This window comes from Rousettus aegyptiacus, unplaced genomic scaffold (assembly GCF_014176215.1).
Source record: "Rousettus aegyptiacus isolate mRouAeg1 unplaced genomic scaffold, mRouAeg1.p scaffold_m13_p_4, whole genome shotgun sequence".
In the NCBI taxonomy this organism is placed as follows: Eukaryota; Metazoa; Chordata; class Mammalia; order Chiroptera; family Pteropodidae; genus Rousettus; species Rousettus aegyptiacus.
The window spans coordinates 6,929,027-6,956,028 of record NW_023416307.1 but is presented as its reverse complement, the minus strand read 5'-3'; the positions used below and the strand labels follow the sequence as shown (position 1 = coordinate 6,956,028).

Here is a 27,002-nt window from a genome sequence, read left to right as displayed (position 1 = left end):
CACCCCTCACACTCCGAGACAGGACTGCCGGGTGAGGAAAGACACAGCGTGAGCGCAGTAAAACCTCTGGGTGGACGGTCATCGGCAATGTGTGCATCTCCACGACATGGAAGCCATCAAGAGGTGAAGGCTAAGGGGGAAAGACATGGCTAGTCCATCCTCAGCGAGGGAAAGAGAAGACGCCAACTTGCTGGTCGGCGCTCCAAATTTGCGTGGCCATTTACCAAGTGACGGTTATGGGGAGTTTTCATCTGAGCCTCTCAACCGCTCTGTGAGGTTTCATTTAAGTCTCTCAACAAACCCACGACGCAGAGGAGAAAACTGAGTCTCAGGAGACCGAAGCCCCATCCTCTGGCTTCGGACTCAACATCCTTTTCCTCGCATTATGTCTGACCCATGTGCCAACCAACAGCATGGTCCCACCGGCTCCCACCATCTGAACCTCACTGAGCCTTCATTCTTCCATGATGAAAATATCAATACTCGGTTTTTTCCTAATTATAAAATAAACGCTTGTGAAAAAAAGGTTTTTTTGAACAATACAGATGCTCCGTACCAATCAAACCTCCCTCTCCCCATAACAAGCCCCTAAAGATGACCAGTTGTCTCCGTAGAGACACTTATGTGTACCCGGCAGGTTCCAGTCCCCATCTGGCCAGCCTGGATCTGGAACCCATCACCCTACTCTGAGGATCCGGAGGGCCGGGCTCCTGTGCCCCATCCACACGCTGCAGGACCTCACGTCTCTCCTGCCCCCGTGACTTCTCAAAGCTTCCCAGAGCGCTCACATGTTGGCCGCACCCTGAGACCCACAGGGCAGCTGCCATCCTTTCTCTCCAGCTCTGTGTCCCCATGGCCAGTGTCCAGAGCTTCCAGAAGGAGACTTGCTTCTCATGGGTGGACTGGGTGAGGATAAAATCTTATTTCTCTCTAGCCACCTGGGGTCCCTTGGCTGGGCCACTCTGGCCCAACCCTTGGATAGCCCCTTCTCTCCCCTGTCAAAGTCAGGAAAACCGAACAGAAATGCGAGGCCTGGAGGCGACAAAGAAGAAAAAAGGAGGGTTTAACACTGATTCCTCTAAGGTTGTCTCTTACGAGGTAAAAAGAGTCTCATTTTTCTCCGACCTGTATGAAAATAGCCTTGAGAAAAACAATATTCCAGGATGATTTTCGCAGCTCCTAAATGTAGCAGTTCAGCTCGCAGCTTCTCTCTCGCTCTCTCGCTCTTTCTTGCTCTCTTCCCACGCTCCCACTCTTCAAGTTGACTAACCCCGAATTCTTAGATCACTAACCACCACTTTTCCTTAAGAAAAGATTTCCCTTAAGCACCTTATGCCAAGTCTAGGAAGCTCAAAACGTGACCTTTAACTTCTCAGCCCCCAAACGGAGCTTCTGTCTCTCTCTCCTTGAACTTCTCATTTAAGAGAATAAACCCAAATAAAATCTGTCTCTCCCTCAATGATTTGTCAGCAATGGAAAAAAAAAAAATATGAAGTCATCAAACAAAAATAGAAACTTGATATTTGAATGCAACCCAAAAAGTTAGCTCTCTACTCCAAACTAATGCCTTCCTTTCTCCAGACTCCAGTTTCTGAAGGCAGGAGACCGTCCCTACATGTGCATGGGGATAATGAGTCTCAGAAGTGGCCACGTTTTCCTATTTATGGTCCATGATGGACTATTACTTCTTATGTTTATCAGGTACTATTGGCCTTTCCTTGGATTTAAATAGCAGCTAGAATAAAATTCGTTTTTACTAGTAGGACTCCCCTTCTTCCGCACTTTCATCACTTAGTTTTAAAAATTGGGGAAATGGGCTGGAACAGCGACTTGGTCAGCATGATACGTCATACTTAAAATAGCTGGGAGAACTTAAAATAATTGCTACAGAGATATCGACAGCTACGCAAAGACAGATCTTCAAAAAACCCAGCACTTGTTGGTCTCTGCGCCCGCAGAAGTACACCCCTGTCCCCAGTCCCAGCACAACTACTGCCACAAACAGCCTTTCCTTTCTGCCTTTCTTGCCTAAGTTGACCTCCCGGCACGCCGAGTTCAAGTTCTTGGACCTCTCCAAGGAAGAATACTAAGATGTTATCTTTACAACGTGCCTTTCTGGGAACTCAAAATTGTTGTCCTCACAATTTTGGTTTTACCCGTTTCCTTTTAACCCAAGATGTCTTCCTTTGGAGGCAAGAATAAAGGTTGTTTTCTTTAGGGACTCTGAGCATTACCAAAAATTCCTACAAGCTGCATCATTGGCGGGCTGGTGGTACCAAAATGTCTCATGGGTGGGAGATATTCAGCCTCCCTGATCTGTGTCCTAGGCTGTTCACGCATCCATTCAGCACACAATGAGCATCCATGGGCCTGCATCTCCCGCAGGCATAGGAGAACAAAAGGAAAATGGCCCTTGGGTGTCCCATAGTCCACCACGTGAATGGTGCCCCTACAACGACCACTACCGGACCTGTGCACTGGTGGCCGTAGATGCAGGTCAGAGGGAGGGAAGGCTGTAGATCCCTTCATGCTTGGGGAGTGGAATTTCCTCTCTGTTTTCCCACCGCGTGGATGAGTGACAGCTACGTGGGAGGCAAGCACGGTTTCCAGCTGTAGGAGTGTCTCTTTGGGGTTGATTCAGGCTGCGAATTTCCATTCATGCTCCCTACTCTCCACCTTCTCCTAACTGGAACTGGAATTCCCAGGATTCTTTATTAAAATATTTCCCCCGGACTTCTCTTCCAACAACTGTTGTTATCTTGGACAGCAGGCTGGCCTCTGTCTCTTTCAGGCTGCACAGGATCAGCCCTGATCACTCACATCGGCCCTAATAATCACTCTCCAGTTTCACAGCGGCCTCCTGGGAGGGAGAGGGAGCAAGGGCCATGAACTCCCCCGGGGTCACAGGGCAAGCGTCACTTCCTTTGCCAGCCTTGTGCTCCCTCTGCCTTCAGTTTGTGATAGTCTGGGAGGCAGGCAGACTTTTTTCTCTCTCTCTCTCTTATATTTTTTTAAAAATTAAAGTTATTGAGGTGACATTGGTTAATGACGTCATATGTTTCAAGTGTACAGTTCTGTGATATGTCATGTGCTCACCACCCCACGTCTAGGCTCCTTCCGTCACCACATATCTGACCCCCTTCACCCTCTTCCTCTTCCCTCCACCCCGCTTCCCTCTGGCGACCGCCATTCTGTCGTCTGTATCTATGAGTTTGTTTGTTTCTTTGTTCGTTTGTTCCTTTCCGTTTTACATCCCACATGAGTGAAATCCTATGGTTCTTGTCTTTCTCTGTCTGACTTATTTCACCTGAAAACACTTATTTTTAAAGATCCATGTACCTTCCCGTGATCGTCGCGGCATTATCATTCACAAAAGCCAAGAGCCGGAGTGTCCTGCGGCCGATGACTGGACGGAGAGCGCGGTGCGCGCGGACAGAGGGAACTACTCGGGGCGCCTCCTCGTTAGCCTGAGACACGCCGGGCAGCTCCTCCCCAGCACCGCGACTTCCTAACCGCCCGATGCTTGCTTATTGGTTCACCAAAAACTCGGTTTTCCTGGAGGATGTCAAAAATTGGAAATCATTTCCGCGGACTTAACAGAAAGTTTTAAAATAGCATTTTGAGAAGAAAAATAATAAATCCCTATAAAAGTAAACGTCTGGATGACTCGCAGCGGCATTTCGCACCCTTACCCTGTCTAATCCTTACAGCCGTCCGGTTCCAGGGGGCAAGTTCGCGGAGGAGGTGACATAGGCTCACAGTGACATGTCTGGGTGGGTGTGGAACCCATGTCTTCTCTTCCATTGCTCTTGTGTGTTCACTCCACAGCCGAATCACAAACAGCCCAGACCTGACGGGTCTCAGTGGCCCCACTGAAGTCACCCTCCCAGGGTTCACCCTTTGCGTGGGCACAGAGATTTCAGAAGAGGACATTCACGGTCGCAGTGTTCATGACACGAAAATCTAGAAACGGCCTCATCCCTAATGCCAGGAGTTTGGTTAAACGAGCTCTTTAATACCATGAGAGATATTATACGGTCCGTGAAACAATGTTCTGAAAGCATGTTTATTGACATGGAAAACTGTTCATGATATACTAACAATAAAATTATTATTATAGCTATCATTTTTATAATTATATGTATAAATAAAGTACATAGGAACCAGTGTGGAAGGATATCTACTAAAATATTAATAGTGGCTGTTTATGGATGCTTGGGTTAGAGATGATTTTATTGCCTCCATTTCATTTACCTGTATTTTCTAATTTTTCTACAATGAAAATAAACTTCCTCTGTACTTAGCAATGAACTGAACATTTGTGTCTCCACAAATCCACATGCTGAAACCCTGCCCTCCAGCGTGGTGGTGTTAGGAGGGCGAGGCCTTTGGGGGGTCATTCGGTCTTGAGGGTAGAGCCCGCCTAAGTAAAATTAGTGCCCTCACAAAAGGGATCCAGAGAGCTCCTCATCCTGCCTCCCTCGCGTGAGGATACGAGAAAACGGCCTCCACAGCCCCGAGGGCCCTCGCCAGAACCAGCCATGCTGGTGGCCGATAGTGGCTCTCGGCACCCACCACTGTGTGAGAAACACGTTCCTGTCCTACACAAGCCTCCCAGCCGATGGCATGTCGGTAGAGCAGCCTGAACAGACGAAGACCTGCTTTTTAAAGTTTTAAGATTATTTCATCAGGAAACTCATCTGGTTTAAGAACAAACATGTGTTTACACCTGAAGTCAGTATATTTAATAATTATACAATGACAGCCTTTTTTGTTTATTTTATCTTATAATTAACTTGCTATGTAAGGTAAACTCAGTGTACTTCTGTGAAGATAACAATAAACACATTTCCTAAGCTTATTGAGGCCCACTTTTAGGGAATTTCTTTATGAAACAGGATTAATCATAAACCACGAGCACTGTTTTCATGTTTGTCATGTTGGGATTTCTTTCCCCGGAAACCTTATGGATTCCTGCTCAAATGTAAATCGTAATGACTATGCTCTTTACTGGACAAAGTCACAAATGCTGACTGGGGCCACCCCCAACTGTGCTCCCTCAGAGATGACCCAACCCAGGCCTCTCGGTCCCTTCTGTTCCTCTCCCTCGGTTTCCCTGAGCTGCTGTTCAAACCCGCCCACGGCTCTCCAGACCCAGTTTTGCTCCCACCTGACTGAATCTCATCAGACGACCTGGAATCTTTTTCACTCACGCCAAGCGACTTTCAAACTCTCTTAGCTGAGAGGATCTTCGTTCCAACGACTTCTCGCCGTGAGGCGCAGAAGGTAGGGTGACGTACATGCCGCCTTGCCCGGGTCGCTTTATGTCTGTCATCCCAGCTTAATTATTAAATCTCCCCCTTTCATGCTGTCATGTGCCCAGGTTTGGACAATAAATTTTACAGTCTCACTGACAATGAGAAAAACACTGAAGACGGGAACTGTTCCAGCTGGAAGCTAGCTATTCCTTGCCCTTTTTCTCTGCATCTCGGCTTAAGCTAATCCTACCCCCATTTAGCGGGGAAAAAAAAAAAATTCTTTTTCCTGTGAGATTCTCTTCTAAATCATTGGAAGATTGTCAGACTAGTGGGTTATGTATATGTTAAACATGCTGTGGACTGCCCACCAGAAAATAGTTCAATTCAAATCCTCATTTCACAACGAGAGAAAATAAATGTGAATAAGATGTATTCTTACAGAGGGAAAAAAAAAAAAAAAAAAACAGGGCTAGAACCAAGTCTCCTCATTCACAGGCTGTTTCGCCCCACGCTGGTTCTCATCAGAGCCACGTCAGAAATAGATTCTCCCAGGTCTCCCCTTCAAGTGGAGAGAGAGAGAGACAACAGCGGTTGCCTTGGCAACTCTGCCCGGCGGGCTGGCATCGCCGGATTGTGCTCGCCCTGCTCTATGGCTGACATCCAGCCCTGACTAATTTAAGTTCGGGTTGGTTATGGCTTTGCTAAGAGGGTACAGCGAATGGGGTGGGGGGTGGGGGAACAGGAGACCGGGCGAAAGTGAAGTGACCGCAGCAGGGCGAGCATCCTCTTCACTGAAAGCAACTCAAGTAGTTGCAGAATGACTAACGTATTTTAAAAATTAACATTCTTGGTGAAACAGTGGTGACTAGAGATGCTGTTAAATAAAGGGTTCGTGTACCCACGTGTTAATTCAATTCAAAATTCCACGAGCTAATTCAACAATATCTTCAAGAAGTGTCACCTGCCAGCCACCTACAACTGCTGATTAAGCAGCAGCAGCAGCAGCAGCAAACGTGGGTGGCGCTTCTATCCGAAGCCTCTTTCTTCTGGCCTCGGTTCTCCAAAGGGCAAAATATTTTTGATCTTCCTCACATTACAGATGTTTTGTAGGAGCCTCGACTTGCTATTGATCAAGTTTTCCATCTCGAATCGATGCTTAACGACAACGGTGTAACACTTCGGATTGCCTTTACTACTTCTGATTGCTTTTACTGGATTAATTAAAGGAGGAACTTCAGCAGCTCATTCTAGTCTGGCCTGCTTGTTATACAGATGAGGAAACAGGCTGGGAGACGGGAAGCCAAGAATCTGAACTGCCTGTCTAGTTCGGGGCACAGCAGGACCCAGACCCCAAGGCTCCAGGCTTCTGGTCTGACCTCACACCACCGCCTCTTTGCCTCTGCTGCATTCTGTTAAGTAAAACTATTTAATGCACGAGTGTGTGTGCAGTATAGATATATATTTAAATCTTCTGTTTCGGTGAACGGAAGTCTCACTTAAAATGGTTTTATCTGTCATATACAGCAGCCCCTATGTGGGTTTCACTTTCCACAGTTTTAGTCGCCCGAGGTCAAACGTGGTCCGAAAATATTAAATGGAAAATCCCGGCCATAAGTTCCTAAGTCCTAAACGGCGTGCCATTCTGAGCGGCATGAGGAAACCTCACGCCGCCCGGCCCGGACCCTCCTGGGGCGGGCATCGCCCCTTGTCCTGTGCCTCTGCGGTGCAGACGCTCCCCGCCCATCAGTCACTTAGCAGCCGACTCCATTTTCAGATCTACTGCTGTGGAATCACAGTGCCTGTGTCCAAGCGGACCCTTATTTTACCCAATAATGGCCTCGGAGGCCGAGAGGACTGATGCCCATGATTCCGACACGTCAAAGAGAAGCTGTAAAGGGAAAACGTATGCGGGACTCGGTGCTATCAGTGGTTTCAGGCCTCCACGCAGGCCTTGGGACCTACCCCTCCCCGCCCGGGGTAAGGGTGGGGGAAGTATTAGACGTTAAGTTTCTCGAGAATATGTTAATCTGAATAAAACGCTTTGGATGCCTCATTTCATAAAGAGCTAATACCGTTCCGTGATCTTCGTAAAGGAATAAATGGCATTAACACGGGCGCGCATTCCTGGGGAGTCTTGGGACATAACGGCAACGTGATCAGAAATGCGCTTGCTCTGGAAGTCCGACGCCTCTCCGTGGCAATGCCAAACCGAGCTGGCAAACGCCGCATCAAAGCATTGGGGGAGGGGACTTGATAACGACCTTGAGTCATGGAAACTTAAGAAATGGCTGAAAGAAAAAAAAAACCTGATTACCTTCCCAGGGTAAAATCCGAATCTCTTGGGAAAAACGCTCGTGGGCGTGCAGGTGTAGACGATTTCAGGATTGAATACTGAATAAGCTGACCCGGTGTTAACCCAGTAGGGGGCTGGGGCCCGGGGAGAACTCGGCCGTTGTTTTAATTAAGCAGCTTAGTTGCAAGCGTGGAGAGGGATAAACTCCAGGTTGAGATGAGGCGACCTGCCCGTGGGAAGCGGCGCCCGCAGCTACTCAATTGGCTACTGCGGGTGTGGACACGCTGGGCGCGATGAATATTTATGTGGAGAGATGCGGCCCCTTGTGGTCTGATTAGGGAAAAAAAAAAAAAATCCAGCTCAAAGCCTGAAAACAATACTAGCCTACTTTACAGGTGTCAAACGGAGGCGCTGAAAAAAACGACTACGGTGTTCAGAGAAATTAATCGTCACAATATAGATGAACACAGGAAAGGGGCATTTTCTTCCCGTCCTCTAAACCAGCGCATCTCAGATTGGAACGTGCGGGGCGACCACTTGAGGGTCTCGTTGAACTCGGGTTCTGGTTCACAGCCGGCGACTGGCGGCGAGCAGGGCCTGAGGGTCCTCACTCATCTCTAACAAGTTCTCAAGGGATGCCCCACCCCCTGGCTCACCCCGTGAGTCGCTAGGGCCCGAGGGAGGGCCCTTGCTCTGTGGGTGGGCCAGGGCTGCTCCAGCAGACCCCACCCCAGGGACCTTGGCCCCCCGCAGAGCATCCCAGGGGCTACACTTCCTCCCCCGCCCTAGACTCTAAGGAACGTCGGTAACCACGCCTTTTTTGCTTGAGGCGACCCCAGCTCTGAGGTTATTACCCCCACTACCACGAGTGTCCTAAAAAGGCAGAGCCCCCCTCCCTGACACCTTCCTCTCTCGTCGAGGTCCTCTGATCCCAGAAAGCAAATGTTTCGGGTCGCCTTGGGACTGTGCCTTGTGGATTTCCACAATAAAAGCCGCGGTTTTCTTTCGTGGTTTTCCTCATCACTGAAAGCCGCAGGACGTTTCCAACGCCATTTACTTCTAAATCTGTGCCGCGCCCCGCCCGCCGCCCCACTTCGTGATGTGCGCATTTGAACGCGTCTTGTGATGTCTGCTCCTGGCTTCTCACCCTCACCCGCAGCACACACTGTGACTCCCCATCTTGAGTCAAGTGGCAGAGTCGAGTTTACACATCCCCACCCCCACTCCCTCCAGCCCATTCCAAGAATTCATTGTATTTGGCTAGGAAAAAAACTTTGATACAAAGTATTTTTAACTTGATGTGGGAGGTGATAGAATAGATAGATAGCAGTAGAATGATCACAGGTGGGTAATTACCCATGTAAATTAGTTCATTTTGGTAATTTTCCCCTGAATTCCAATTTACATGATGAGCATTGAATTTTAACCCCACGCCACCTCTGCATTTGGGGGTAGTTTTTGGTTTTGTTTTTGTAAATTCTGAGTATTAAAAGCAATTTAGAATGCTTTCATATAAAAAATTTTCTCAGCTTAGATTTTTTTTCCGGATTTCCCATTTACCATCATAACTGGAAAAGTAGACAGGGGATGGAAATTGCTCTTCATCTAACAAATATTAATAGCATCCAGCGTACAAGGTCCTACGACACATTAGGACTCTGAAAGAAAAACATCTTAGTCTTAGAGGAAAGAGTCCCACAAAACTATAATACAAAACAAAATGATGCAAGAACATCCTGAAGTAATTTAGGAGTGGAGTGGGAGAAGTTACTTCTCACTGAGAAATCAGCAAGGGCTTCCTGGAGGAAGTGGCATTCGAGCAGGACCTTGAAGGATAAGTACGAACTGTATATATAAGGAAAGGGCAGGTGTGAGATACGGAGTGTTGTGGCTGACAAAAGCTCAGAGTGCCAGATAGGAAAAGTGGGAGATCGTGTGTTGTGGGTAATACCGAACATGGCAAGATCCACTTGACAGTGGTGTGTTCACTGCATCAGGGGGTAAGGGCTAAAGCATAAAGACCAACTAAACAATGATTCGGGCAAGAAATAACGAAGCCTTAGGGGACAGGGAGCAGAATGAGAGGCTTTAGGAAAGAGAGGGGTCTGGACAATGGAAATAGAGATAGGGCGAGAAATGGTGAAGAGTTCACGTGCCCTTACCTTAATGTTTGGGGTCTGGGACTCAGGAAAAAGGCTCACATCACTGAGAATTTAGGAAGCACAGGAAGGGGACAGGGCTATGTAGGGCTTTGAGAGGACACAATTGGTTTGAACTAAGAGCAAGCATGTCCCGTGCACATGGAGGGCACTCAGGGTGGGGACGAGGGGTTAACTGCAGATCATCAGAAATTCTAAACCAGAGCTGTGGGGATTAGAGAGGCAGGGACAATCCCTGAAGTCATGACAGAGCAGGAAGTACCCGAGACTGTGGAAGCAAACAGGGCGGAGCAGCCAAAAAGGGCACCAAGGGATGAGGAGGGCAGGTCAGACGCCACTGACCACAGAAAGCGAGAGTGCATTTTGTTTTGGGGTTTGATAACGATTTTCAAACATGCACATGACAAAGCCCCATATCCATTCCCTGACGATCGACAATGATCAAGGACGTTGACCACGCAGTGCAGTTACTTCACCGGAATATTCTGCAGCAAACCTTGGGCCTCGTGGCATTGTGCCCCTGCACGTTTCATGGAGCATCACTCGGCAATAAAGACAGCTGGGAATTTTAAAGGGGAAGACAATGTTAAACTGCCGGTAGTTGTAGGGATCGCAGACAGGAACACTTCGTAGGAATTCACAGATGTTCTTCAAGAGAGTGCTTTCAGTGAAATGCCGAGTGGACGACCGAGGGCGAGAGCTCAGGTCCCGAGTGGGCAGAGGGGGTACGTCAGGAGAACGGCAGTTCGGTGAGCCAGCTGGCCATGGGAAGGATGTCTGTCGACAAGGGGGGACCTGAGCGTGCTCTGGTGGGAGATTAAAGAATCGGTGGAGTGGACAGAGATGAAGATGTGAGAAAATTGGTATGTGATGCAGCAAGGGTCATTCATTTCATTTCGGATCAGATGAGCACTCACTATGTGGCTGCAACGCTTCCGGGTGCAACCCCCGCCCTGGTGGAGATGTCCCTCCAGGGGAGAAACAGACAATGAACTAACAAACATGTGTAACATACGACGTCTGATGTGGGAAGTGCAAGTAAAATAACCACAGGGAGACCCGAGACACACGCGGCGGCAAGAGCCTGAAACGGGCCAGCCACACCTCCGGACGGAGGGTAGAGGCAGGCGGCTACGGCGGCCAGAGAGTCTCACCGCAGGGACAAAGGGGGAAACGGAATTCATGTCCAAAGGGCTCAATGAGCTTCATGTTATGGAAGAAATAAAAGGGAGAAGCTCCTGACTTCTCGACCCTTGACCCTTCTGGACACTAACTGCTAACACTGTGGCACCTCATACAACTTCCCTGCATGCATCTCCGTGCTAAGAAACAAGGGGTCACCCCGGCTGCAGCTCAGAAAGCGCTGGGTCCAGTCCTCGGCGGAGTGGGACTCGAGGCCATTTATTTAGCTTCTGAGTCTCGATTTCTGCTTCTGTAAAAGGGGCGTCGTGATGCCTGTGGGAGGGGGGGTTGGGAGAACTGGGTGAGAGGACACAGGAGACGCTCCGAGCCCAGCGCTTGGTGCGGGGTGAATGACCACGAAGTGCCCGCCAAGAAGAGAAAAGCCACCTCCGGGGCAGCAGTATGTCGCCAAGAAGAGAAAAGCCACCTCCGGGGCAGCAGTATGTCGCGAAGCAGCCCTCGGTCCCCTTCAGGGAAAACCTTTTGAAGGCTGCGTAAGATTTCTCTTCACAATGGTCACGCTCCTGTATTTGATGTGGAAAATACTGTTCAAACACATACGCTACTTTTGCAAAGTGTCTATTATTCTCAAGAAGGCTCCAAAATTCTAAGTAGACAGCTGTCGGGGGGGAGGAGGAGATGAAGGTGACGGCGTTGAGAAGAGCACTACATTCTTCCGTTTCCTCGAGGCTGCCAAGTCGGTTTGTGGATCCTCACTGCCTCCTTTGAGTTACTTCACGTTTCCTTTCAGCTTACATGAGTTATAAGGCTGAAAGGACTCTCGAGGGGTTACCTCGTCCATCTCTCTGACTTGAAATTAGTCAGATGGAGGATACCTAAAACCATGATGGTCACGGTTTAGGTGAAAAGAGAGTTAATTCTGTCAAGCTAGCAGAAGTTGGTAGGAGCTGACTTGAATGAAATGAGGCCAGTTCCATCTGAGATGACGCTGGGGTCACAGCGCATCCCTTCCTCAGGCCCCTCCCCCCACACTCTCTGCCTCCCAGTTGGTTATCACAAGAATTGAGACAAGTGTAAACATTCCGAAGAGATTAGAATTATATAGCTTGGCCTCGACTGAAGTCGGACCAGCGGACCAGCGGACCAGCGTGATCAGCTGCCCAGATAACCAAACACCCAACAAATGGAACTCGGCTCTCATTCCACACAATTAATGGTCAAAAGCCAAAACAAGCCTGGGTTAGATCGAGAATAAATGCTCTTCCCTCAGTTCAAAAGTGATTGCAAAGGAACCTTGCTTGTTCCCCTGAGTGAAACTGCCCAGCTATGTGTCTTACTTGGGAAGAACAAAAAAGATGTATATAATATTGACTATTTATATAAAATCTTAAGTCAATAGCTCTCCGGTACAGTCAGCCCTCCATATCCATGAGTTCCATATCCTCAGATTCAATCAACCGCAGATTGAAAATATTTTAAAAAGTGTTAGGTCGTTGTTGTACCATGCAGTTAGGTCTATGATGGCTGTCTCTGTACTGAGTATGTGCAGGCTCTTCTTGTCATGATTCCCTAAATATAGTGTAATAATGATTTGCATAGCATTTCCCTTGAATTGAGTACTATAAGTAATCTAGAGATGGTTTAAACTCATTAGTATAGGTGACGTGCCGATACTATGCCATTTCATATGAGACTTTGGCATCCAAGGATTTTGGGGTCCGAAGGGATCCTAGAAGCAAGCCTCCTCACATACTGAGATGATGGTACAGTATTTTACTTTTTCTCCAGAAGAAGAATGTGGTTGTAATCATTAAAGTCTTAAGATACAGCCATTTCATTTTAGCTTTATTAAATGAAAATGTTAGGACTTGCTGTATCGGGTATTGAAGAGGAAGTCATCTTTTCTGCTAAACTTTAAGTCAAACAGTATAGAAGGCAATTCAGCATATACAGTAATGGGCTGGGAAATTAGCTCTCTGAGGTTAAAAAGAAATCCTGATATTTTAGCACTTGCTGATTTCTCTGGTGTAAATAGTCCTAACTATAGCCAATGCGAAGCTACCAGTGATTTCATGACCAGCTCACAAAATTCCTGAAAATTTAAGGATTGGCTCTCAGCTCCTGAATGCCTTGGAGCTAGACAAAGGAGTGGTATAAAATTTCGCTCATACATTATCTTATTTGACAAATAAACTCAGTTGTTAAGCTACTAAAAATAAATTTCACACAATATAATCACATTTAAACAGGTTTTAAAATAGGAGTTTCACCCTAGGTAGTCATTTAAAAACAATTTACAATTATATTTAAAAGTGCTGAAATATGTTTATGAAATGTTTTAAGTGAAAAGTGTTTTTTACATATAAAAGAACTACAAGGACATACGCCCAAGTGAATAATTATCTTTAGCTGCAAGATTATATATGGATTTTACTTTCTTCCCTGTGCTATTCTTCTGTTTTTCAATTTGTCTACGATGTTCATATATTATACTAGTAATTAGAAAAAGAAATCAATCCAATGTGTTATGTTTTTAAAAGAAAAAAAATAGCATTTCAGGTTTTTTTTTTCTTTTACATCCATAGTTTTAAGGGAAGACTGGCTAGAAGATGGAATCAGAGCAACTCTATTCAAACGTGGCTCAACCGTCACCCTTTATTTTTGTGATGCTTTACTGTTTTCGGAGTAGGGTCGCAGTCCCCCCTTATCCTCGGGGACACCTGCACCCCGGGGGGTGACACGGCCTACGCGTCCTGTTTTCCTTGTCCACATACACACTTCACGGCTTCTCTTCGGCACATTCGAATTGCCCGCATCGCTACTCTCGTACTTCGAGGTCGTTAAGGGTGGCTTGAACACAAGCACTGCAACAGGGTGACAGCGGACCTGATAACGCAGGCGGCGACCCGTGATTAACGAGTGGGGAGCCCCCCCCAGCGCAGGCACTGGACAAAGGGATGATTCACGTCCTGCGCAGGACAGAGAGGGTCATGCGAGATTTCACCACACTGCTCGGAATGACGCCCAGTTCAAAACTTATTAGTTCTGGAATTTTCCATTTAATATTTTTGGATTGCAGTTGACCACGGGTGACTGAAACCGTGGACAGCGAAACTGTGGAGAAGAGAAGACTACTGTTCTGTCACAACCATTATGTAACTCATCTGTGATGGACAGAAAGCAGATTATTATACCCTCATCTTATGAATGAGGAAACAGAGGCTCAAAATGATCAAATGATTTGCCCAAGGTCACACGGCTAATAAAGCAGTTAAAGCGGGCCTCTGACCCAGAACTTCTGCGACTCCGAAGATCCTCCCTGAAAACATGGTGAGGAAGCTTTGAGCTGGCTCCTTTCAAGAAGTTCCTCCTGAACACCCAGACCCGCTTCTGCAAGGAGGCTTTCTCCTGGCTTTGCCCATTTTACATGCCCCGAGCACGACTAGAACCATCCGGGTGGGGCGCGCTGTACAGGACGTCCCCCGGGGGCACACGAGCACGACAGGAGAGTTTACTCACGTGACAGAACCCACACTCTGGGGTGAAAACCATGTACAACGGACCAGACACACGTTTTTACAACAACCTCTAACGGCCACATAACGGGTTCCGAGATCAGTCTCCACAGCTTCTCCCTAAAGAAGTGGGGCGCACGCCTCACGGGGGTGGCTGAAGGAACACCTCCTGGGAAGATCCTGTCTGAAGCCTCTTTGCTGGGCCCTGTGCCACGAGGGCTGGAATGTCCGTCCCTGGCTGCCGCACCCTGACTCCTGCTCACGGGAAGTGCTTGAGCAGGGCTCAGTGTCGGAGCGACAGCGCACTGCATTACTCACACATAAGAGATAGAAACGAGAGCTCACATTGTAGTTCTAGTTTCCTCAAGTTGTAGTTTTTAATATGTGGATATACAGGACAAGTGTTAAAAAACAGCGTTTTGATGAGACCTCATGCAAGCCAGGAAAGCAAGCCTATTAGGCCTCAGAGAAACAGGTGGCTCCCTCCTGCAAGTTCAGTACAGCGCACGGGGCACACGGAGCAGTCCTACCCGGACGCCTTGGGGTGCACAGTGTGGAAGCCTCGGGGATCTCTCTCCCAGCGATGACGAGGCCACTCCTTCAGTGACATCACAGGAAGCAGCCAAAGGTGTAGACGCGATGTTTCCTGGGATATGCTTTTAGATGTGTCAGTGTGATACAAATGCACACAGATACACCTTCGATCAAATGAGTGTGAGCTTTATATCTGCAGCCCCCAAGCTGCTGTTAACTTCACCTGAATGACGCCAGTCATAACGCCAGAGACGGCGAGTTTGCACGGAAAGGTCATCAAAGGCCCACACCAGAGGTAGCCACAAAGGCACATGAGCTGCTCCTCTCGACCCGTAATGGAGCCTAAGTTAGCACTGTGGATATAAGAAATTACTTTTCATTGGTGAAAGAAGTAGTTTTCAAGATGTGTGGACTGGTTAGAAATCCTGCCCCTGTACGAACAGGGTAAAAGGAATTAGGGAACCAAACTGCCTACCTCTCTGAATGGCCCTGAAAATGACTGCTGGAGGAGCCTGCTCCGACCTGCTGTTAAAACACTCTCTCACGCGAGGTGCCACTGAAGCACCTAAGACAGGCTCCTGGGACCTCGCCAAGCTTACTGAGGTAAGACGACTGTCTTGCTGTCAGCAGGTGCTGCTATTTGCTTTCACTCTACCACATCCTACCAAGTTTCTGAGAGAAGGACCTCGAGGGCTCGCTAACTTCAAATTATTGGAGGCTGCTGACAATCGATCAAAAAGAGTTTAATAACTGTGAATGATCAAGTCAATTTGACCTAGAAGTTTTTGTTATTCTCTGAAATAATTAGGGAACTTCAGAGTGAAAACTTAGTTGAGTTATTCATACATACTGAATACTGTTAGGTAGCTTCATCTGTACCCCGAAACAGAAAAGGGTCTGGGGAACTTGGGGTGAGCAGGCCTGGTACAATGAGTGCCACATCTAGCAAGTGTGTGGAATTCTGGCACAGGATTTCTGAGCTCCATTAAATACCACAATTCTGTTTCATAAAAATCAAAGCACTTCGTTTTAATCTTCATTCTCTTCCTGATTATAAAAATAACATGTGCTTACTATAAGTCTTACATTATAGAAAATTGGAAAATTGAAAATCTTCCCAGAATCCTACTTCCAGAGATAACTACTGCTCTCTTTGGTAAATATTCTTCCAGATTTTGGGGGTGTACGGTAGTAAATAAACAAGATCAAGTAGAATTCTACTTTTAGAATACAAGCTATTCTGCTCTTGTGCAAGTTTTTAAATAGTTCTGACAAATAATTCAACTGACCCATTTCTCCAGAGATATGTGCATTAGTTTTCAGAGAAGATTCAACACATAGTGTGTGGAAAAACTGCTAAGATTTTCTTCCCATTCAATATTACATATTACTCCAAGTATTGAAGGTGAAATGAAGTTTTAAAAAATAGGAAATGAAGAATAATGAATTTGATACAAAGGAGAAAACAGTTCAAAAATCATGGCAGTTTCTCATCAGAATAAAAACCCCTAAATTCTATTTTCCAACAAGTATCTTAAGGTGGCTTTAAAATTAAAAAGAAAAATTCAAACTCTCATCCCTTTACCACCAAATACAGCCATAAATGTCATTCTACAATTACTCTCATTTGAACAATACAAGTGAAAACACTGTACACAGCCATCCCGATCTCCCTCAGTTCTAGGTGAAGTAAATTATAACAAGAATTGCAACATACAGAAACATTATCTATCGGCGGGGCGTCCACTTAGACCTGGAACAGATTTCACCTTTTGCAACTGGACAGTTTTGACTCGACCTCCCACAGCTTCGTTTGCAATGCTTTCAAAACATCCTCCATCTATTGAATTAAAAATAATATATTAAAAAAAAAAAACGCACATATTGTGATTAAAATCAGACATGGTTAAATATGATTAAAATATACATCGTTAATATAATTTCTGAATGTTATGCATTCCACAGTGTTTATTTAATGAATTTAAACTAAATTTTATGTAAACAAGACATGAGTCTATTAACTAGTTCTCGACCTCTAATCTATAGCTTTTATTCATTCGTCGCTATCTTGCCTATATGGCCATGAGATATTAACATTCGGAAGTAAGGCTGCTTATACCTGAGAACTGAATCAAATGAAATACTGATTTTGATTCAAAGATATATTTCTACTAATTTAATACTTCAGAATATATATTACTTTGATTATGGCATGAAATGGCTTCGTTATTATTTTTTAGATGAAGCTTTAGCTTAATTTGTAATTTGGTTCCCAAAAAATCAACTTTCCTAACAACTGATATAAAACAAGCACTCTCTTACTGTGAAAGTGCCAAGATCAGAACATCATTATGAGCAGCATCTGTTCACTGACAGGAAGTTGTTCAAAGATATAAAATGTGCAGAACAAAATTACCTGCTTTAGAGAATTTTCTATTTCAATTCTGCTTTCGAGATTAAATACCTCTTTATCTTCTGATATGATTTGCTTTTCAGAGGACCCTAAAACATAACTGAAGTACAGCACAGTACAAAGTTAAAATATGAAGTGAGAAAATATTAAATTTGTTAGTTAATAATATTAAAACTCTAAGTATATTACACTATATATTAGTACCAAGTAGACACATAAAACTATTTGTGTTAATAGTAACCTACACAGGAAAGTGTGCTACATAAAATCATGTTTTTCTCCATGACTTTGTCCAGATAGTCTTACATGTTTCCCAATAATGTAAATATTTTATTATTGGAAATAAAGTTACTCTTTAGTAAGTTAGGTGGCAAAATATTAACACTCATAGTTCGAAATTCTATTTTTAAGTTTAAAAAAGATCCTAAAGAAGTCACTTTTTTGTTTTATATAACTTTTCAGAAACATGTGTACTTTAAAATTTGACTTAGTAAATAGTAATTGTGGAGTCAACTCCTGATTACCCAAATTTGGTCAGTTTCAATAGTCATCCTCCCAGGCATGTTTTGCTCCACTCTCTGGGGTTATGAGATGCCGTGGTATAGAAAATATGGAACAGCAGAGATATTGGCCCGGCAACAGAAGGAAAACAGGCCCAGCAGTGGTAACCAAATAAAATCTAAAAGGAAGGAAGGAGGTGCTAGTGTGTCTCAAAAGAAAACTTGATTCAGTTGTATCTACTTATTAAAAGTTGTTTATCACATGCAGCAACTTCACTATATCACTTCTTTTATCAAATAAGAACAGTCTTGTCTTGGAAACCCAGCTGATTCTATATCTAAAAAACAGCATGGGAGGCGAAACTGCAGAAGGCAATCCACAACTTGTTTAGAAGACAAGTGAGATGAGGTGGAAAAATTAAAGGGCACTGAGTAATTCATAAAATTGTAAGAAGACATTACAGAGGGCATCTACTTCTAAAACAAACTGGGTTCTTTGCATTAAAATTCTGCCCCCAGAGGTAACTTTACCTTAAATTCAACTGTCCAGGAAAAAACAGCTTCAATCCTATGATCCTGTATGGCAAAACCTTCCACTCGTTTTCTTTTATAGAGATATGCATCCCTTTTAAAGTTTTGTACCAACCGTACTAGATTGAGATTTCACGTCTTTTATAGTTGCTCTCTCCCACACTTAATTTTCATAAACCTTTGTAAATTCTCAAAGAAATTAAAGGGGCATCTCTATCGGCCAGGTCTTCTATTTGTTCATGAAAACAAAACCGATCTGATATCTCTCCAGACAGACGCACATGCCTTACAACGATGAACCATACTCATATTATTCTTTCATGTAAGAGCATAAAAAGTTTGCAGATTTTAAAATTTTGATCTAAACCTGTCCAGTTTCAAAGAAGGTAACAAACTGCAATTAGCAAAGAATAATTAGATAAGAAATTATAGCTATAATGAAAAGAATACAGTGTGAAATTTGTTAAAGAGAAAAAAATCTAAGAAATTTAACAGGAGTGTCAAAATAATCAAGTAATCAAAGTGTAGGCACTCTCTTCATAAATTGTTCTTCTGTCCTGATAGGTAAGGTTACTCAGGCATCTTTAAAGTCTTAAGTGTTACTTCTTTTCCAGGATAAGTGAAAATAATTGGGGTCAACTGATTTATTTAATTTTGTTTCCTATAACAAAAGGTTAATGGATTGGAAGGACATTAGGATATCTAAAATTCTTTAACTTATGTCTGTCATCAGGCCAGAATTCACCTTGCTTCCTAACACTCTTCAGAAATCTGAGAGAGTGAAGGCACTTTCTTACACCTCTCAAAAAAGCAGAAGACAATCTACCAAATTCAAGGAAACAGAAATAACTGGACTTAGTATTTCTGCTCTTCCAGAATACCAAAGGGACTTCTTTCCTAACCAATTTTGAAATTCCTATTTCTTCAGAATATTCTAGGAAGCTAACAGGGGAAAAATAAAATGATCAAAATGTACTGATCCAAACAAGTGCTTTTAAAAAATCCTATTAAACTAAATTTTATTTTTAAGAACTATTGAACCTATTTTTACAATGAAAGATGTTCTCACAGTGTTTTCTCCTTACAATTTAGAATGTCCGACTTTTCCAATGGCAAACAATCAGGTCAAAATAAAAAAATAACTGGTTTTGCTGTCAGAAATTATTACTTAAAAATATATTTTAATCAAAGTGTTGATTTAATTCTGATGTTTTCATACCTAATTCTCTACAAAAGAGATTCTGTTACAAGGTATTTGTTCATATATCTGACTTACCTTTCAATGGCTTCAACACTGAGGCAAAACAAGTCCCTCTTGTAATCTAGATTATTGGGTGTGCATCTGTATCTGTAGCCAAGATTGAGTGAGCATCCTGTGCAGTACAAAGTCTCCAGAACGCTGCATAAAGAAATGCCACTGCTTTAGTAAACAAAGTAGCAACTTTTTACAAGTCACATTGTTAAATCTATAAGCACTTAAACGTGTAAATTGCTAGAGTATGTTATTTTGACTCTACTAAGCCATACGTATAAAGGAGGAAAAAAATAATATGTTTATATTAGGAATGTAGACAGTCGCCTCCAGGTCACATTACCTTAAGCACCTAGCAACACGGGGCACATACAAAAGTGACAAGAATAGAGGATATTAAGGTGGTGTTTTTCATGAATGTGAATAACTCAATCTGGTATTAAGAAAAATCATCTAAAATTTATAAATAAACCAATAAGATTCTACATGCCCTCTTAATGCCATATTATTCAACAAGCCCACTAAGGATCATTACCATGCTGGGGCGGGGTAGGCCAATTTTCTTCTGTAAAGAAAACTGAACAAATATTCTAGGCTTGCAGGCAATATGGTACCCATTGCAACTACTTGCTTTACCACTGTAGCACAAAAGCAGCAACAGATGATTCATAACTGAATAAATATTGTCTGTGTTCTAATAAAATATATTTACCAAAACAGGTGCCCAGCCCATGAACCATAGTTTGCTCTCCTGGAGGTACCATTGTTTGTTTACTACTTACTAATGATTAGCGTCCAGATTCTCTAGAAAGGAAATCAGTAAGTTACAAATAATTTTAGCTGGTACAGATGCAAATGTTTTCTGCTGGCAGAAAAGATAACCCCAAAGGTTAAGGTTTTACTGCCCTGTAGGACATTAACAAGATTTGTTACACAGGAAGTGTCCCTTAAACCAGCTTTGCTGTGTTCTGGTTCCCTCACCAATGAGTTAAATACATTTTTGACATGTTGCCTTTTTTAAAAAAATTATATTTTGATGCTAACACTCTTTTATCAACTACAGATATGTTTGACATAGGTAACTCACAAATATTTTACTTAATAAGTCATCATTATTTCTCCAAAAAATTGCTCCTTTGTTCTCATTACCCCCAATTCAGGCTCTTCTTATTTGAATATATATCCCCCACCCGCAATGCTAATTCATGTCTTCTTTAAAACTTAGAATCCGCTGTCTCCCAAATGCCTTATCAAATTGACCCATTGAAATTTACCATTTTATAAATATCTACACTAAAAATATAGTCCTGACATATAGCAAGTTGAGTATAACTGGCGATTTAAATCTAGTAATGATCATGATAGTGTAATATAGAGTACAAAAGATAACTATTATTTCCAAAGCATTGTAATTCCTATTGGTATGTGAGCCACTTGCAATAACTAAAATAGCCATTCCTGCTATCAAGAAAAATGGAGTCAGCCATGAGGCAAACAATATGTTAAAGATCGCATTACTATTCATCTACAGATGCTGGGAGATAGCAACATCTGGAACAAAGAACAAAATGGATAAATTATGACTTCTCCCTGGCAACAGAATTACCTAGATGATGTGCTACCGACCATATATGAAGCCTCTCTAGGATTCTATAAGCTGCTTTACGGTTTTCTACGAGAAACACAAAAACACTGTGGTGAACCCCAGGAGGAAACCCTACCTATACCACTGACAGCAAATCTCCCTGCTACATAGCAAACCTCGTGATCATTACAAGGCCGCCACACAGAATTATCAAGACTCACCTAACAGCTCATTCAGGTGTCAAAAGACAAGAAAGGTACTTAGACAAACACAAAAAGCAAAACTTCACTGATCGGTGGGTAAGACTGTTTTATACTGACTGATCAAACTAACCACTTAAGAACACACACAAATCCAGGCACACTTCCTGAGGAGCAAGGAAGAGATGGTGGCTACTGTGACTGCATCTTGCGGCTTTCGCAGCTGGCGAGGAATTGACCATTCACCCTTGTCATTGAACAATATTGAGAAAGCAGTGCCAGAAATCATAAGATGATTTCAAACAAGTAATGAGTTAGCTTATAAGAGACTTAACAAATGACAGTCAGAATGAAGAGAGGAAACAGCACTGCTGCCTTTACAACTTGTTTCTAAAGCCCACGAGTGCTCGTCAGCCATCTGCAGAATGGCTCAGGCAGGTATTCGGTAAGAGAGGCCTTGTCAAATATTCACAAGCATCCAAAAGCCATGTGGTATTTCCAGAAGTGTGGACTGGAACATGTGACCCGAGTGAAATTCAAGAAAATGAAATGTAAGGTGGCATAAATAATGGGTTCAGGTCGTACAAGTAAACAGGACTAAATACTGGCTCAAAGAGTAAGAGAGTCAACTCCCTTTTCAATTCTCTACCATTCCTGATCACGAAAAGAAGTCTCAGTTTGGTGCTAGACTGTCTTTAACACGAACCTCACAGCTGCAAACCTTTTAACAGTGAGAGAACAGACCTCAGGCTCAGAACCGGCCAGGCAATAGTTTCTCTGCTAGAATTTTATAGCATTCGTTTTCACTGTAATTACCTTCAGTTACTTTCTGATTTGCTATCATTTATAGCAAATGCTACGTTTATGGCAGTAATACAGAAATTCTGAGTCAATTTAAAGAAAAAATATTAAGTACATGACAGCACAGCTGGTACACAGATGTGGCAAAAACGGTGAAGGTAACATCAAAATGACTAGAGTTCGGAAGTAGAGAACACTTCATAGGAAGCGAGGAGAGACAAGGATCCTCCTTGCTCTTACTACTAATTAGTCTTACGCCCTCAGCTAAGCTCCCAGTTTGCTAAGGATGCCACTTACAACAGAAGGGTGGCAGGTATGCCAACACATTGATCCCTTCAACCCGTGGAGTGGCAGCACAGGGCCTGGGATTGCTGGAGCCCCCGTGCTGACTCTGGCCATGCGCAGCCTTGTCTATTCACCTCAATAGGCCGTGTGTGTGTGTGTGTGTGTGTATGTGTGTACATGTGACACCAGCATTTTCTATGGGTGCCATGACATGAAAAAGATATAGCCCTGGTCTAAGGCACCCTTTGGCTCTGAGATTTTAAGATATTTTCTTTTTCTATTTTTAATTTCGATTTCCTTCAGCACCAAGTCCAAACACCCAAAAAGGGAGTGTCAGAATCTGCCTTCAGAATCTTCCAACTCCATATCTAAAAGAGACCGCTATCATCCAAGAACTGATATATTAGAATGACTAAAGACTTTATACTGATTACTATGAAAAAAGTTTTATGCCAAGTAATCTTACTGGTAATAATCTTTTCAAAGATTTTTATTCGAAAAATAAACATTTTCTCTAACATACATATTTACGTAGATATAGCCTTACTCACCAACCATTTTCATTTTCACGTTTGGATAGTATCTGTTCCTTATCCACAGAAACATTACAGGAAACACCTAGAAAGAAGTAATGATAATATATTAATGTGGTTCGTTATAATACACATGCAGACATTTAGAGAACTTCTAATTCAACTTTTATCTTAGAACTCAGAGACCATAAAAAATAAGAGCCCAAAGTCACACATACACAAAGGGTGGCTTAAAACTAACTGTAGAGGGATCTTCTGGAAAAGGATGGCGGAATAAAAGTTATTTCCTTCCTTCCCCCAGAAAAACCACTGAAATTAAAAAATTAATAAAGTTAGAAGGGAAAATTCAATCGATAGTAAAACTCAACTCACACTACCACGAATACCTGCCAGGTACAGTAAAATTGTGATCAAAACCAAGGAAGATGCTAAAAGCTAATGCACACATTTCCAGATCTCAAATGAAGAACTTATTTCTCTAAAAGTAACTGAGAGAGTCTCGGGAGCCAGCCAAAATCTTTTAGACCACAACTTGGCCAGGTGTCACAGCTGAACCCCAGAAGAAGCAAGAAACATTCCTAGAGGATCCAGGTCCAGGACACACTAAAGCAGGGGATGGGAGCTGAAGGGAAGTGAAGAAGGGACATCGGACCTAAAATGGCCAACACAGACTCTTGGTTTCACCTCCTCCTACAGTCTACCTTAATTCGGTAAATGCCACCTCCACCGATCCATTTGCTCAAATTAGAAACCAGCGTGTCATCCTCGATTCTTCATTTCTTCATCCCCCTCCCCCATATCCACTACTCTAATTAGTCCTGTCGGTTCTACCTCACAGCTCTCACTCTAGCCCCCAAACCACCACCACCTCCTCCTGCCTGGACTACTGCACTAGCTCCTGACTGACCTCCCACTTCCGTGCTTATTCTTCCCTTCGATGCTCCCTCCAGATTAAAATCTGGGTCACATCACATCCCTGCTTGAATGCCTCACTCGCTAGAACAGATTCCCATCATAGAACAGCCTACAAGGCCCTGAATTTCAGGCCCTATCCTTCCCGCCTAAGTCTTATCTTTATTCTACTCTTCTGCACTAGCTGCTTCCTGTGCCTGGAAAAAGCAAAGAGCATGATCCCAGAACTGTACATTAATCAAGGAGTCCATTTTTTAAATCTTTCATTGGAGGAGGGGTGTTAAGTCAATTTGTAAAATTGAGGATAAGTAGCTTGCCCAAAGAGACATAGCTAGTAAGTGGCAAGGCAGGATTCAAACCCAAGCAGGAGAGGAGGTTATCACCACACCATATTACCTGTCAGCAAGGGTACAATAAGTATCTGGTAAAATCGTGAAGTATTTCTATATACATTAATATGGAAAAATATTCAGAATGTGTGGAATAAAAAAAGTAAGGATGCTTAACAGTATAAATAATATAATCTCAGGTGTTTTTAATTTTACATATTTAAATATGCTCATACACGCCTGGAGCACATCTGACGTATGAATGAGAATACGGCATGTTAACTCTGAGGCTATGACAGTATCAGGATCAAGGGGATGAATCTTTTTTTACTTTTACATCCTTCTGCACTATTTGATTACAAAAGGTCAAAGGGTTAATCACAATGAATTACTATGGGAAACGTATATTCTTAGGCTTACGTTTAACAACTGAAAGGGAATCAGCTAATGCTAATGAACTGATGCATCCTTATGGAAAACAGCAGGTACCAAAAAGTTTCAGGTAACTGGTGTACACTGGTGCTTCCTTTCTTCCCAGTATTTTATTCCAGGAAGGAAACCGTTTCATGAATGTAATAAACTGGTGAATTTCTGTCATCAAAATATTTATAGAATTCAAACAGGGCATAACTTCAACTTGAAAACCACGAGCCCAAAAAGACTAGCCATTTTTACACCAATTCAGAAAAAACATGTGAACCATTCCCCTAAATACTATGAAAGCAACAAAACAAAGGGAAGGGGGAGGGGAGCATGCAAACTACTGTTAGGGCAAATTAAAAGCCAGAATTCTTGCCTTCCTCTCAACCGTTTTACTAGAGCCTCCTTCCTCTCCAATTTTGATGGGGTTATTTGTGCTTTTATAGCAAGTTTCCTTTTTAAAAAAATTTTGATAGCATTGTGTTCCGTCAATTCCATGGTCGAAACACTTCAGATTGTAAAGGCTGCTGCTGATACAACTGATAAGAAGTGAGAAATCAATCCTGACACCCCTTGCAGGAAGGGGGTAACTGAATAGCTTAATTTCCTAAATAACCAATTTGAAATATTGCTTATATTTAACGGCCCACTGATTTCTGCAGGGAGTAATAAAGAGTAGCTATATCCCAAATGCTTACAATTCAGTTGGTCATTTTTACCGAATAATGCTCACAACTATGCTGATTTAATCGCTATTGAGCAATAGATGGAGGAACCACAGAAAAGGACCTGTCACTCGCGAGCCCAAGGTGCAGGGGTGACCCTCTTCTTCCTGCTATTTTCCTGAGACAGCGCAACCTCTTAGATTTTTCTGCTTGTAAAGACCCTGGGTAGCGCCAAAGCACCCACCCCACCCCGTATACTCCAGGGCCGCCCAGGTGCAGCACACCTGGAAGGAGGCAGCCCTAAGTCCCACCCCACTCCCGACCCCTCAACTGACAGCGCAGCAGGATGCAGTTGGTGTCCTCCTGACTGGTCACCCAGCTCAATGAGTCGCCCAGTGGTCGTCGGCAGCTGGAGCACAAAAAAACCAGCGGTCTGTCTTCCTCCTCCGCGGGCTCCGCAGCCTCCTGGCGCTGCGTCCTTTCTGCGCAGGCCACAGACGCGTCCCCGCTCAAAGAGTTCCACATGTTCGTCCACTTCTGCTGCAGCGTGTGGTGGCTTGAATCTTCCAAGAGTCGCTGGTTTAATAGTGAGGGATCGCTCCACGTGCCCTTGTCGCCACTCGCACAGCTGCCACATGTGCAGCTGGTGGAGGAGCATTCTTTGCAACTATCCCGCGACCAAACACCCGCCATTATCTACAAACCGCCCGCGCCGCGAAGCACCACGGGAGAAAAAACGCCCCTGCGCATGCGTGGGGCGTGGCGAGACGGCGGGGGCCAAGGCGGGGCCGCGGCATTAGGGGCGGGGCCTGAGGGAGGGGAGAGGGCGAGCAGGCCGCTAGTGCGCATGCTCGCTGTCGGGCTGAGCTACGCCGTCGTCGCGCCTGCGTCAGGTGTTAAGTCGTTTAAAAATTGAGGTTGCTGGAGTAATGACAGTCGGTTTATTTGGGCAGCCACTCACGTAGGAGGGGCAGTGTCTTTGACAGAGTTACGCGTCCCAAACCGAGTTACCAACCCCTGACCGAGACCTTACTGTGGTTGCTAAAGCGAGTACGTTGTCCCACATAGCACCCAGAGATAGAGGAGTTGGGGCTCATCTTTCTAAGGCCTCGCCTGTCCCTGAGATGTTACAACTTCTCAAACTTTAGGGTGTTTAAGAGTCACCTGGGCGCTGGTTAAAACAGATGGTTGGGCCCTACCGTCACAGATCTGGTTCAGCAGGTTGGTGGGCTCAAGAATTTGCCTTTCCGACAAGCTCCCGGGGGATGATAGCGATTTCGTCAATATTGGGAGCTCCACGTTTCATAGCACTGCTCTTGTTTGTCTGCCAAACTTTCTTGAGGTGCAGAAAACAGGGGTTTGGGGGAAGCCACCCCATCACACGTTCCTTTTGTGCATTGTTATTGCTGGAACGAGCCCCCGGAAAGGGCCCCAGATTTAAGCCAGCCCTGCAAGGAAAAGGCTGAAGAAGCACGTGTGTGCAGCAGCACTGTTGCAGGAAAGCATGGCAGGATCCGGGAGCCACTCGCCCCTTGCTCGAAGTAAGCATCCTTTCTGTATGATAAGCACACACTTCCTCAGCTGCCCCAGAAAGCCAGCCTCTGACTTTAAAACCACAAATCATGGCGGGAAAGGCTGACGGGGAACTGAGAGGTGCATCATGGTCAATTTGGC

The 27,002-nt window shown here is 44.2% G+C and overlaps 1 protein-coding gene across 2 annotated transcripts; it reads right to left on the bottom strand.

The window, feature by feature from the left end:
* Nucleotides 1-14,720: 14,720 nt before the first annotated feature.
* Nucleotides 14,721-26,042, bottom strand: MIS18A (MIS18 kinetochore protein A). Of its 2 annotated transcripts, none has more exons than XM_016162436.2 (5): nt 25,664-26,042; nt 23,021-23,087; nt 19,623-19,745; nt 17,319-17,415; nt 14,721-16,742 (listed from the first exon to the last, which is right to left on the bottom strand). In XM_016162436.2, the coding sequence occupies exons 1-5, from the start codon at nt 26,019-26,021 to the stop codon at nt 16,668-16,670; spliced, it is 720 nt and encodes a 239-aa protein (XP_016017922.2). In that variant the 5' UTR covers nt 26,022-26,042; the 3' UTR covers nt 14,721-16,667. The 2 variants fall into 2 exon arrangements, with proteins under 2 accessions (XP_016017922.2, XP_036075347.1); XM_036219454.1 differs by lacking the exon at nt 14,721-16,742 and adding an exon at nt 17,840-17,994.
* Between the last annotated feature and the right edge of the window lie 960 nt (nt 26,043-27,002).